Source organism: Sinohyriopsis cumingii, chromosome 15, assembly GCF_028554795.1.
Source record: "Sinohyriopsis cumingii isolate HCF-2022 chromosome 15, ASM2855479v2, whole genome shotgun sequence".
NCBI classification, from domain to species: domain Eukaryota; kingdom Metazoa; phylum Mollusca; class Bivalvia; order Unionida; family Unionidae; genus Sinohyriopsis; species Sinohyriopsis cumingii.
In genome coordinates this window covers 43,285,591-43,300,139 of record NC_142975.1, presented here as the reverse complement: position 1 = coordinate 43,300,139, position 14,549 = coordinate 43,285,591, and the positions used below count along the sequence as shown (strand labels likewise).

Sequence of the window (14,549 nt, the reverse complement as noted above, 5' to 3'; positions counted from 1 at the left end):
TTTCCAGTAACTCAGAACAGGTAGTAGCCGAGCCATACTGATTGGGAGAATTCTTCAAAATACCAATGGCATCAATTTCTACAGCTGTTAAGTCGTGCATTAAATTAACAAGAGATTTGTATTTAAAAAAGGGATGTTTTCTACACTCAGCCAATGTGCACACTTAAGTAGTACTTTCACTTAAATGTCTTGCTTGGAAGAATGTTTTTGTAAACATGCATTCAAATCTGGTGTTGTGGACCTTCAATCAGCAGTTTGTGTTCTGGCAACCCAACATGCGTTGCCACTGTACTGTTCTGAGAGTTATTGTTTTTTGCACATTTTGGTCATGGAGGTTTTTTTTTAAGCCTCTACATATATGGCAAGACATAAAGGCATCTTCACTGTCACATTCTTCACTTGACTTAAGTTCTTTTTGAAAACGTAGCCATTGTTTTCAACCATTGCTGCACAAATTATGTTTTATCTTATGAGTAAGCATTATGTCATCTTAGGATGATGAAGACTGCACTGTTTCCATAACAATACTATTATCATCAGTCGGTCATAAAAGCGAATCAAAAGATAATTTCATTTGTTTCGGATCTATTTAAATATTTTTGCCTTGGATGCCATTTACAGTCAAATGCAGACAGATCTTGGAACAACGCAAGGCATACAACTGAGTGAATGGAAATTGCATAACAATAGTTTCTCATGAGAATCACTTTAAAATCACATGTTTATTTTCCTCCTCTTTCTTGGGTGGTGGTGATTATATGGTTCTAACATCCTGTTGCTACAAATGATGTGACAGTTACATGTCACATAAGGTCAGTTCCAGGCTCCACACTCAGTTGTATCCCTGTTTATTACGATAACATTATCATAAGAAACTGATGCACGCATGTTTTCCCTGTTTGGGAGAATTGTAATATAGCCATTAAAGTAGTTAGACCAAACCTTAATTTTGTGTTAATCAGCAAAACATAATATTGAGGTGCGTCAATTTACCTACTGGCAATGATTTTTAGACCGAACCTTTGATTTTTGTTAATATGCAAAACATGACATTGGGGTACATCAATTTATATACTGGCAACAGTTTTTTTTGCGTCAAATCAGAAAAGTCTGCGTGTTTGACGCATGATGCATGGTTAGATAAAACACTGCATTGAAACAGTATTCCAGATTTCCTATTACAGTTTATGGTTTGACAGGTCAAAAGAAGCTCATCATCATTTGTCAATGAAATTTAACAGAAATGTTTCTCAGCTTGATGCAGTGAAATGAATCTTAAAGCATAAGATCTTTGCCATATTGTAAACAGAGTGTTAATGGAAGCTGTTAGGTGAGTCCTTTTTAGATTTGAAATCTGTTAAATCAGTACAGCACTCCCTTACTGTAAGCCCAGTCAATATAATGCATTTCCTGTTAATAAGTGAGTATGGTAATGGACGTCATATTATTGTGTACAATAAAATTATATGTATCTTGTTACTGATTGTAAGGCTGTGTCACAATAAAGAGGTTTACTCTTTAGCTCATATGGATAGCATTACGATGATGGGGTGTTGTATTTACTATAAGTGATCACCTGCTTGCAGTGAAGGGCATCTATATCATTCCACAGTGTTTACATACTTCATATACTACTGGTGTTAGTATTAGATTCTGGTATTCTCTTAATTTCAAAGATTTTGTTTTTGTCTAAGATGCTGCAAAGTGCCTTTGCTTACTTGTCTATCACATTGTGACATTTACTATAATTTCACACTGTGACATTTACTAACTGTTATGTCGCATTTTGACATTTGCTGTAATATGTCACAATGTGACATTTGGAAACTGTTATCATTGTGACATTTAGTATCTACAGTGTAATAGGTATAATAACAGTCAATACGAATGTCATCCATTGAACAATTTTCTTAATCCTTAGGACGCATGGCAGAAGTATGAGGGTCCCAGGAGGGGAGATACACCAATTGCACAGTATGCCTCCAGAGAGGATCTAATGATGGTCTTGGAAAATTTGGAGTCTGTTTTCATCCGTGGTATCTATGACAACAGACAGACAGTTACCAGGTATAATGGAACAGGCTCTAGTCATACGTGAAAGAGTTAGCAGGCTGGTTTTTTCCATTGCAAACTAAATCTTTCTCTCAACCTTTGTTAGTAAAGGTATAGATTTTGCAAGTGGAACATCATGCAGAAAAGTCTTTTTCTAGCTCACTTAACTGTTACTCTACTTCAGATGATATCAGAACAGAGTGTTATGATTGGCATTTGACACATTACTATTCTGACTTGTTTTCATGATGTCATCACATATATATATGCATCTGCTATTCTTTTATGAGCTTCATTTTATGCTAATTTCATCAGAGTAAACCAAAGCTTGTACACTCATTCTAAGTATTCCTACATTTTAAATGGATATATTGTCCTTTGACAAATTTTAACTATACCATTTTGGAACCATTTTGTTTCAGACCCACCTTTGTGAGAAAAACAGTCAGCCATGATGTGTATTGGTGTAAGACGGGAAAATCCCACCCTCAAACTTATGATTAATGGGAATTAACTCAATAAAGCATTGTTTCTGCCATGATTGGCTTGTCCCAATCCTAGATCATTACATATGGTAGTTTCTTCTTAAGTTAGTGGTAGACAAGTTCACATTATATTATTGGTGCTTTGCCCAGATGTCAGGAGTAGATAAGTTCTTGTCAGATCACCGATGTTTTCTCCAGGAATCATTGTTGCACACTTCTTAAATTGCAAATTCTACACAACTTTTAACTTTTGTGTGGAATCTGTTCAGTGACACAGATCTGGTTCGTTAGCATTACATTTTCTTACTTTAATGACGCTTAAGGAAGAGTCCATCAATTCTAACTATGTTCAGTGTTTCATTAGTAGAGTTAGGAAATCATGTGTGTCATATTTAAGTCATTTTTAATTTTTAAATCATTTACATGCCTGATTCATAACTTTATCAAAGGTTTGCTGATAAGATTCATCACTATCCAAATTCTATTACATATATAATATTTTACCCTCATTTCCATTGTTTTTATATGCTGTATTAAAAAATGCCTTATGGTGAAATTTCCTATGACAATTAAAGTGCTTATTGTTTTGTAGCACAAGATTCCTTGGTGCTGAATTGTTTAAGAAAAGAAATGAAAATTGCCAGCTGCTTTGAAATATTTTAAATAAAGTGTATAATAGATACATAAACCCTATATGAAAAAGAATTATTAATGTTTGAACTTTATAAGCATCAAGTCACTTTGGTAACTTTATCATATCTGAACTTGCACAGTTTGGAGTCAGCCATTTTGAGATTTCTAGGTAGTGCCAATTATAAACATGGGATGAGTAGAAAAAATGAAACTATGACAGAATGCTTGCTTTAAGGCAGTGTGTACCAATCACATTTAGTTTTACAACCTTTCCTGTTAAGCTGAAGTACAGAGATATATAAACAGTTGTGTACCTGAAAAACGACTGAAGTCATGACAACAAATACCACTAGTGGTGCATGACTTGTGTTGTGAGAAGCATTTAAGGGTTAAGTCTGTTGCCATCATGTTAAAAAATGTCTAATCTTGGTAAAATGCATAGTAACCTTGCAAATCTGACAGAAAAGTTGCCATCATGAGAATTTCGGATACACACTTGTTCTGTAAATTATGTTCATTAGCTATGCTGTTTTGACAAATTATATGGGAGAGATTTAAACTCATGCTTAGATGCAAATGATTCCAATGGTTTATTCTGATAGACATCATTGAACATAACTTTTGTCACATGTCATGAAAATATGGCATTGTAATGATGGAAAAATAAAAGCTGTTGCTACATCAGTAAAGCCCATAAATGTTGTTAGTATATTGGAACCTGTTTTGATACACCACCACTTTTGCCAACAAAAGATGTCTTTCAAGATATGTGATCCCTATGGGTGAAATGATTCAGCGATATATCAGTGCATCGATACTTCTGCTGTAGTGATACACATGTTGATACAAAAGGTGGAAAACTGATACAAAATGATACTTACAGTATGCAAGTTATTTTAATCTTCAACATTTGTCAGAAATTGTATTAGGGGTGTTCCATTTAAACATACATAGTACCCAAGGAAGGCAATTTAAAAAAAATATATACCAAGGTACTCGTGTATGTTTTACTGGAACAGCCCTTAGTTCTTTGCCTTGTGTTAGTTAAAACCAAAAGGGCGTGTTATGACAGTTATGATGACAATAATTTTTAACATTATGAAGTATATCAGATTATTGGAGCTGGGGAAAAATGTTAATGGAGATACCAGTGGTGATTTTGAACCTTATAATGGTGTGAAATACGAGTCTGATGTATATGCTGGATGGACAAAAATAGACAGCATGCTGGTCAATCACCAATTTGCTTTTTGTGTGTTTTTGAATTTTTAACATAGCTTTAACGATTTTAGTCATATCACTATGATGTCTGCAGTTTGACAGTTTACAGTGATGTCTAGCACTGGGGCATCATGCTGCAGACATTTAGCATATATCCCACTCAGTCACATTATCCTGACACTAGGCTGACTAGTCCTAACACTAGCCTCTTAATGCTGAGCTCCAAGCTAGGCAGTTGCTAGTACCATTTTTATAGGTCTTTTTTATGACTTGGCTGGAGTTTGAACCCATGACTTTCTGCATCCCAGGTGGACATTCTAACCACATAGGCTAGTGCAGCAGTCTAGAAAAGGCAGAATACCAGGCTAAATTAAAATAAATTCAATTTAAAAGTAGAATGCATTTTTCATTTTTTTCTTGAACAGTTTAGCCCTTCAGGATCATGTGCTACAAAACTATATTTCCCTATTGGAGTTAAGATAGCCTGAATTAAAAAGGAGTGAAAAATATGAAATTAAGAAGGAAAGATTTTTTGATTAAAATACCTCTTTTACTGGCTAAAGTGAGTCTTGCACTTGATCAGATAGAGCAGGCTTATATGGCTTGAAATGTTGAAAACAAATCACTGATATCTTAACAGGTAGTCTGTATGGAAGTATTTTTGTTGTCTTGTCATGGATGAGAATAAATAAATAAGTGCTAATATATGTCTGTCTGTAGTCTGCATACTGGAAATACATCCAGTAAAACACAAAAAGGGCACCATCTATCAGACAAACCTTCCAAAGATGGAAAGACCATCAAGTTAATATGTGTATCAATAATGTATTGTATTGAAGCCTGTATCATGTATCATATCAATATGTGTATTGTTTCACCCCTAGTGGTCTCTTAATAGAGGTCATCACACTTTATGACATAGACCAGATGGTCTTCCGAAGCACTGTCCTTTCATGACAGATGATCATCTAAAGCTGGTCAAGACAGATTTTACTGCATATGAAGCTTTTTTTTGAGTCTTTTAATCTCAACTATTAAAGTTAGATTAATCGATTTTGAATTTTTTAAAAAGGGCTCATTCACAGCTTTTATTCCATGCAATTATATTTTTTATTAGCTTATTCTATGCTTTAATGTTAGAATTGGTGGTGTGCTGATGACAACAGCTGTGGATTATCCAACTGAACTGGGCCTTGCTTATCTGGTGGAGGAATGTACTTGTCCAACAGGGTATACTGGACTCTCTTGTCAGGTGAGTACACTAGATACTGATAAATTGATGGACAAAAATATAGAGACACAGACATGGCCACACTGTTGCATCTTAATTTGGTGATGGTGACATGAATGTAAGTTTATTTTACTTTACCGTGTCTATAAATAATTTTCATCATTTTACCAAATTGGTAACAAATGTCACTGTTAAAATACAAAATTGATTATTTGATCCTTGAAATGGATGCTAAAACTTGAAAAATATGAAGTAAATTTAATAGAAGCAAGTTTCCTGTACTGATACCAAGACTGTGATGTAACTGTATGAAAATGAATATTATTAAATCATTCATTTGTGTACCTTTTATTGAAATTAAATAATTATTCTTTTGGAAATTTCATTTGAAAAGATAGCTAACGTAGTGGTATTTACTTCATGGCACTTAGTAGATGAATATCATACATGTATTATGTATATAACTTGGTGTCCATAATCATGCTTATTCAGCAAAGGATTTTCTTTATCAAAATATTTATAACATGTACTTAAGTGAGATGTGGCTTCACAAAATGCAAAACAGGTTAGTATACTTAGTTTGCTGTAGGGAATATAGATTTTAAATGGCTTCAAATCTGGACACTAGTACTTTAGTATGTAATAACTATAATAAAAGGTATATTAGCTATGTAGTAACTATTAGCAAAGATATTTTTTCAAGGTTATGCTTTTTTTATTAGCATTGCCATGATATAAATATTATATAAGAAAAATAGACAATATTTTGTTGCAGCTTGAACATTTTCAAGAAAATGACTTTGAAGTGTACATTGTTACAAAGAAATATGACAACAGTTTGGTTTGTGTGAATATTTTTATTTAGAAAAATTGATTTGAAACAGTTGCTTTCTGCCAGTAGATCTTTTCCTCACAGGAGTTGTTTCCCTGATATTCATTTGGGTGGAGTCCACTGTTCCCATCCCACATCCTTCTTACTATGCCAAAATTAACACAGTACTAGGCTGAAGGTCCTTGTCCATGAGTTGCAGAAGTTGCTCCCTTCAATCTCCAGTCACTTCATTAATTGAAGCTATAAAGGAAACAATTAAACATCATGGTGGGAATAGGTATTTGTAAATTATAACACAATAAGCAAAAGCTTCCTGTGAGTAAAATACATTCATTTCTTGAAAATATGCTACAAAACAAAAGTGAATCTGGCCATTCAGAAAAAACGGGGATCAGATGCTGGTTGGCATTATTATTTCTTGTATTTCAGGTAAAGAGAAAGGTCATATTTGACTAAAACATAATTCTAATGTAAAAACACTATTTCTTATCATGAACAGTTGTGTGTCAAAGCTCCTATGCTGCCATTTTTTAAAAATTTCACCATTATTTCTATCTAACTAAAGTTTAGAAGGAAGGAATGATTTGTTAATACAGTAAAAACTATCTGATATTAACTGTTCCTTGAAATAATCAAGATGTTTGGTTTAAATGACGTTCAAATATTCAGTTTTGAATTAAGAGGTACTACCTCTTGGTCGTAATTAAGTCACCTAAGTTGCTTAGAATTCCATTCTTTTTTGGGAGTACTCCAAAAGTAGTAATGTGATACATTTGACAAATTAATTTAGAGACTAATCTAATAGCAACAGCATTTGCACATGGTGAACAAATTAATTTGAGAAGGAATGAAGAGAGTCAGGCCATTTGTTTTTAGCAGATCAGAGAAGAATAAGTATGCATTAGATAAAAATAAGACTCAAATGAGTATTGGTGATTGGCTGGTGTGCTGGGATGTTTTGCAAGGCGAATGGCTAAAGACAAACCTGGCTGTTGCAGACTTCCATATTAATTGGTAAACATACAAAATGGACTTGTTAAAAATAATGTACGCCAGTTATGCCTTTTAAAGAAAAAACACTTGTAAATGCTAGGCTGTGTCAGACACAAAATGATAATAGTGTGTCACATAATCATCACCTAACATATCCAGTGTGGCATGGTGTTGGCTTCTTCTGTTGACCATGGTGATATCAAATCTTGTGTTCCAGCTTTCGACTGAAATCAGTTGAACCAGGGATATCCCTGATTAACAGGATTAATTCATATGCATGTGAAAAATGCTGAGGTTTCTCAGTTTGAGGGAGAAATTGCATGTCTTATAATTTGATGAAAGATCAGTATTATCATTATCTAGTTTTAATGGCAGCCAAGATGTTTATGATCAATATCTTTTAAGATTCAATATTATTCAGAAGATTTAGCATATACAACATTTTGCATGTAACAACAGTATTGGAGCTTTTAAGAAATTTGTTAAGACAAATTTCAGGGACTTTGTATCCAATATCAAATATTGAAATAAAATTAATTAAAATTTCAGAATGAAATAACTAAACATTGTTCTAGTACCATACTTTCTGCATGTCTTCAGATGGCAAAGATAATAGTTTTCTTCTGTCTGAAGACATCTTAAAATATTAGAGTCAGTGACTGAAAAAACATCAAGTTACATTTACCATTTATATTGTTGAAAATTGGGAGAACCAAGTTGGCTATTCATTAGGGTGAGTAACAGAAAGCATTTGTATTTAATTGTGTTATTCACCTCTAAATAGAAAATTTCATTGGTAAAAGCAGAAGAATGATCCACCTTTTATTAAAGGCGGAAACTATTAAAATGAAAGTTGTCATCTCAAAAAGTTTGTTTAACACCTTCATTGTGGATAAGACAAGGTTAATGCACTCAGTCTCATACTGATTGCAGTTTGTGCATTCTGGTACAGAACTTTGTTTACACTAATAGCATACTAAATTATACTTGATACTTCAACATTCCTAATTATTAAAAGACATGAGAAAGGGTTCTCAGTTTTCCAAAATAAAAAAAAAAAAAAAAAAAAACCAGCCTGAAAAAAAAAAATTAAAAAAAAATTGAAACTAAAGCTGATATATGCAACCAGTACATGACCAGGTACAAGTTTTTGTATTATCCACAGTGTAGTTATAAAACAAACACTTTGAGATTAAGATGCTCACTTTAATGCTTGTCTCTTTTAATAAAGATTTTCATCAGTTTGGATTATATATGTAAATTATCATTTCCTGTTAACAAGCAAGCTATTCCCCAACTTTATGACAGTTGTATCTGTCTGCCTATTATGTCTTATCACTTGCAATGTTGCATTTGAGACCAAAAAATAGGTACATAAATTACAGCCTTTTAAAATGATGACCAAATATCGCAATGCATGAAAATATGATTTTGGCAAAACAAACTTGACGTCTTTAAACAAATAGTGTCATAAAAAAGAGATAATATGGTACTTATAGAGTTTGAATCAAGAACAACAATAGGAAATTTAATAATGATGTGTCTTTGTTATAAACGAAATACAAACATAACATTTATTCATATTTGATTAATTGCATAAAAATTAAATATACTTAGTTCAGATTTTCATATTTGACTCCTCAACATTATGCAGTCTGTGTTATTTGTCATGTTTGTTCATAATCAGAACACCAAAATGATAATAATATTGCATTTTCAATATGAACAAAATGGTAGCATAATATTGTTTATATTTCAGTAAATATCCCCAAAATAAATTTATAGCAGGTTCATACGTTCAGACTGGAATATTAGTGAATGTAGTAATGAATACATTTTAAAATCGCTAATGTTATACCTATCTATCCCTGTATTAACTCATTTTTAATGTAAATTGAAAACACTAACCCTCAATTTGGTTGTTAACTCCGGATGTGAAATAGCTGGCTCTTGGTGGCTTCCCCAAAAATGTGACCACACTTGGTAAATATGCATGTAATTGGCATAGTTTGAATGAATAAAATAATCAGAATAGTTTATTAACATTCATGCTCATATGCTAATTACATGTTTTAATTTCATCATAAATTGAGATTTAATACGTTTACTTAACTGTTTTATCATGTTTATGACACTTGCCAGACACCATGGACACTATATTCTCATGGAATGACATATTTCTGTTTGTTTACATCTATTTTTGGATGTGTCAAGTAATGGAAATTTCCACTGATTTCTCTTAAATGACCTTGGTGCACATGTAAGCATGCTTAGGAAGTGTTTTATGCTCGCAACAAACTGGACATGTAATTTTGTTCCATATTTATGCTACTTAAACATTTTAGTGAGTGCAAGTAGGAAATTAAATTAATATTGTAGCAAAGTCTACTTACCTAGTGCACATTCTTGCACAGAATTTTCTTAGGTTTGGTTTTGATTTTACTTGTACACAACAGTGTTCAGATCATGAGTATGAAGACATGAACTGTTACAAACATAAACATGATTGTCTGATCTTTTATTTTAAAAAAATATGTGTGCATCTTGGATTTATATGTTTGTGAAACGTAAAATATTTGCTGTAAGGAAATAATTTCTTCTGTAATCGATGATGCTTAAAAATGTGAGATTTTATGAAAGTGAAAAGGAAATTTTCTGATAACATTCAGTCACTTGTATTCTGTAATTTTTATCTAGATGAAACAAGTTTACTGAATTAAAAAAAACCACCAAAAAAACAAACAACAAACACCTTGATAAGAAGTTTCATAGTTTAATAGAAAATTAAATGTAAAGTGACCAACATGATAATGGTATAATAGTATTTGGCCTTGATTTACTTCATTATTCTTAATTCCCACACTGGTACAATATCAAAATTAGATTTTGCGAGCCTATAGAGAAAATTAATTTGATCAGTTACATTAGAATAACTTCCTAGTAAATAATAATGATACATTATTCAGGCATTTAAATTAAAAATATCTCTTAAATCAAATGATAACGTCAAGTATTAGGCTTCTATAAACACTGTCAATCACAAGATGTGGATAGATGGTTACAAAGCTGGTCTTAAATATTAGATGTCCCCAAGCAGATTGTCACGCAACAGTAAAGAGTAATTATATGTCCCAAAGCAAAATAATACACAAGAATAAAGAGTGAGTAGATGTCCCCAAGCAAAATCTTGGGCAACAGCAAAGAATGGGTAGATGTCCCCAAGCAAAACATAATACTACAGTAAAGAGTGAGTAGATGTCCCAAGTCAGAATGTTATGCAACAGTGAAGAGTCAGTAGATGTCCCAAAGCAAAATATTATGCAAGAATAAAGAGTAAGTAGAGTCCCCAGGCAGAATGTTATGAATCAGTGAAGACTGAATAGATGTCCCCAAGCAAAATGTTATGCAATGGTCAACAGTGAGCAGATGTCCCAAGTCAGAGTATTATGCAATAGTGAAGAGTGAGTAGATGTCTGCAGGCAAAATGTTATGTAACAGTAAAGAGTGAGTAGATGTCCCAAAGCAGAATGTTATAAAACAGTGAAGAGTGAGCAGATGTCCCAACTCAGAATGTTATGCAATAATATAGAGTGAGTAGATGTCACGAGTAAAATATTATACAAGAAGAAAGAGTGACTAGATGTCTTCAGGCAGAATGTTATGCAACAGTGAAGATGAGTAGATGTCCAAAAGCATAATGATATACAACAGGAAAGAGTGAGTAGATATCCCCATGCAAAATGCTATGCAACAGTGAAGAGTAGATGTCCTAAGCACAGTGTTACTTGACAGTAAAGAGTGAGTAGATTATCTAAGTCAGAATGTTATGCAACAGAGAGGAGTAGATGTACCCAATCAAAATATTATATAACGGTAAAGAGAGTAGATGTCTGCAGGCAAAATGTTTTGTAACAGTGAAGTCAGAATGTTATGCAACAGTAAAGAGTTAGTGGATATCCCAAGTCAGAATGTTAAGCTACAGTTAAGAGTGAGTTGATAGGCAGAATATTTTGCAAACATAAAAGACCGCATACAAATTGTTATGTATCAGTAAAGAGTGAGTAGATGTCTCTAAACAGAATGGTATGCAACAGTAAAGTGTGAATGGATATCCTAAGTCAGAATGTTATGCAACAGTAAAAAGTGAGTAAATGTCCCCAGGCAGAATGTTTCGCAAGCATATTGAGGGAGTAGTAGTCTTAAAGAAAAATGCTATGCAGTAGTAAAGATTGAATAGCAGAATTTTATGTAACAGTAAAGATGGAATAGATGGAAATTTGGATATTGTATACAGCAGTAGTTAATGTTTTGTGTAAAATTATGTTGGCAGTGAGACATGTTTCTTGTACGTTGATGATACCTTTAACTTGTATTGGAATAAATTAAAGACATACAGCCTGGCATTTGAGTATTGGAGTAAAGCAAGCACACATAGCATTGGATTCAAGTATTGGAATAATGCATTACAGCCTAGCATTTAAATGTTGGGGTAAAGCAAGCACACACATTCTTGCATTTGAGTATTGGAATAATGCAAAGAACCTGGCATGCACACACAGTTGAAATTTGAGTATTGGCATTAGGCAAGCAAAGACAGCCTAGCATTTAAGTATTGGAATAAAGCAAACACACACAGCCTGGCATTTGAGTATTGGAATAAAGCACACAAAGCCTGGCATTTGAGTGTTAGGATAAAGATAAATCAGGCACACACAGCCTGGTATTTGAGTATTGGAATCTAGCAAACACACACATCATAGCATTCGAGTGTTGGAATAAAGCAAGCACACAGAGCCTAGCATATTAGTATTGGAATAAAGCAAGCACAAACAGCCTAGCATAACTTGTATTGGAATAAAGCAAACATACACAGCCTAGCATTCAAGTATTGGAATGAAGCAAGCACACACAGCCTAGCATTGGAATATTAGAATAGAGCAAGCACACATAGCCTGGCATTTGAGTATTGGAATAAAACAAGCACAGACAGCCTGGCAGTTGAGTATGGGAATAAAGTGAGCACACAGTCTGGCATTTGAGTACTGGAATAATGCAAGCACACAGTCTGGCATTTGAGTATTGGAATAAGGAAAGCACAATCAGACAGGCATTTGAATATTAGAATAAAGCAAGCACACACATCCCAGCATTGTAATATTAGAACCAAGCAAGCACACACAGCCTGGCATTTGAGTGTTGGGATAGGGATAAAGCAGGCACACACAGCCTGGCATTTGAGATTGGAATCAAGCTAGCACACACAACCTTACATTTGAGTGTTGGGATAGGGATAGAGCAAGCACAAGCACACATAGCACCTGCCATTCAAGTCTTAGAATAAAGCAAGCACACATAGCCTGGCATTTGAGTATTGGAATAAAACAAGCACACACAGCCTTGCATTTGACTGTGTAAAACCATTATTGCTCAAATTTGCATACTGGTGATTTGCAAAACAATGTCACTAATATTGTGAAATTAAAGGTTCGCTAAGATTGATTGACACCATAACTATTGTGATTTACAATATAATTATGACACAGAATATCAACAATTATTTTTGTTATTTTTCAGGACTGTGCTCCAGGTTTTAACCGTGTTCAGCGTGGGGAATATCTTGGGGAATGTGTGTCCTGCAGTTGTAATGGACATTCCAATGACTGTGAAGCACAAACTGGCCGATGTCGGGTAAGAACAGTACAAATGTATATAAATAATTATCCTTGGTCACTCGGTTAGTTTAGTTGTTAATAAGGATATGAAGTCAGTGATTTTAGTGGGCATTGTAGATTTTGCTTATTTTCAGTGTTTGCTTTGGTGTAGATTAAATCATCTGAGATGATCAAACCTTATACATTTTGTCTTTTTGTTTCTTTAGAACTGTTTGCATAACACAGAAGGAGATCGATGTGAGAGATGTATGGAGGGATTCTATGGAAACCCAAGACGAGGAACTCCAAATGACTGCCAGCCATGCCCATGTCCACTTACAAGTTCTTCCAACCAGTGAGTGTGTCCAGAATATTCATATTTTTAAGTACAGATGACCTTATCTGAGTTACATTTTTCAGTTTGTTAGCTTTTACTTTCTATCATTAATTAGGTAACATGGGTTTGCTCAGCCCTGAAAATGAGTTAATTGTGTAGTTACTCTGGAAGATCTTTATCCTAATCTTTAAATATCTTGAAAATAAATGAAGGTTGTTGTAAAATATATGTACATTGGCCATTCATTAATTAACATGATAATAATTAGATGATATTGTTTAGATGACAAGAAAAGTTACTTTAACCAGTTTTCAGGATGTTGCTCATTTTGAAACACTGCAATCATTATTTTTATTAAAAACAAAAAGTTAATGTGCTTCAGGTGCCTTGTTTTATGTAATATTTTATACATAATGTTATGTATATTTGATTTAATTTATATTTGATTTGATTTAATTGTGTTTTAATTTTTTTAAATATTTTTTTTATTCCATTACATGCTGTTGTAATGTAATTTTATTTACTGGGTTTGATATTTTCCAGAAATTCAGTTCAGTTTTTCAGAAACCTAATATTAGAACTTTGCATCTAAAAGCTGACCTATTTCCTGACCTTATTTCATGATTAAAAGTAAACAACTTTTTTAAAGCTTTTTTTTAATTCTCTCTTGGTGTAGGATTTATAGAGTGAAATTGAGGTTGTACTGGGAGTATGTGACTTTAGACATGTAAATAGCCTCTACGTTGTTACTTAGAAATTCTGGTTTTACCAGAATTGTGCAGTAGCCAGATTTAATAGTGATGTTTAGGGAAATAATTTCAGTGGGGCTTTTAAACATTAAGATGTCCATGTGTTTTTTTCTGTTGTGACCAGTTGAAGTTTAATTTTAATTTTTCTTCGAATTATTTGGATTCTAAGAGCTTATTTTTCCCTGGAAATACTTGTGCTCGGAATTAATTCTTGGACAAAGATAGTTATGGCAATTTATAGAATTCAAACACCAGAATATTATTTTCTGTGGTTCAGCAAAGAACTGTAGACACATCAGTACTACATTGACTATAGCATATGTCATTGCCTTCCATTTTGGATTTCATCTGGACTCAAACTCAGA

At 33.3% G+C, this 14,549-nt stretch overlaps 1 protein-coding gene across 13 annotated transcripts in view; it reads left to right on the top strand.

Annotated features, from left to right (window-relative positions):
• Window positions 1-14,549, top strand: part of LOC149781703 (basement membrane-specific heparan sulfate proteoglycan core protein-like) — a 438,170-nt gene that overhangs the window by 237,996 nt on the left and 185,625 nt on the right. For all 13 annotated transcript variants that reach the window (XM_089935800.1, XM_089935795.1, XM_089935799.1 and 10 more), the window contains 4 exons: window positions 1,922-2,067; window positions 5,532-5,643; window positions 13,022-13,135; window positions 13,326-13,453. In XM_089935800.1, the coding sequence (XP_089791926.1) occupies window positions 1,922-2,067; window positions 5,532-5,643; window positions 13,022-13,135; window positions 13,326-13,453 (500 nt within the window). The remainder of the gene's footprint in view (window positions 1-1,921; window positions 2,068-5,531; window positions 5,644-13,021; window positions 13,136-13,325; window positions 13,454-14,549) is intronic.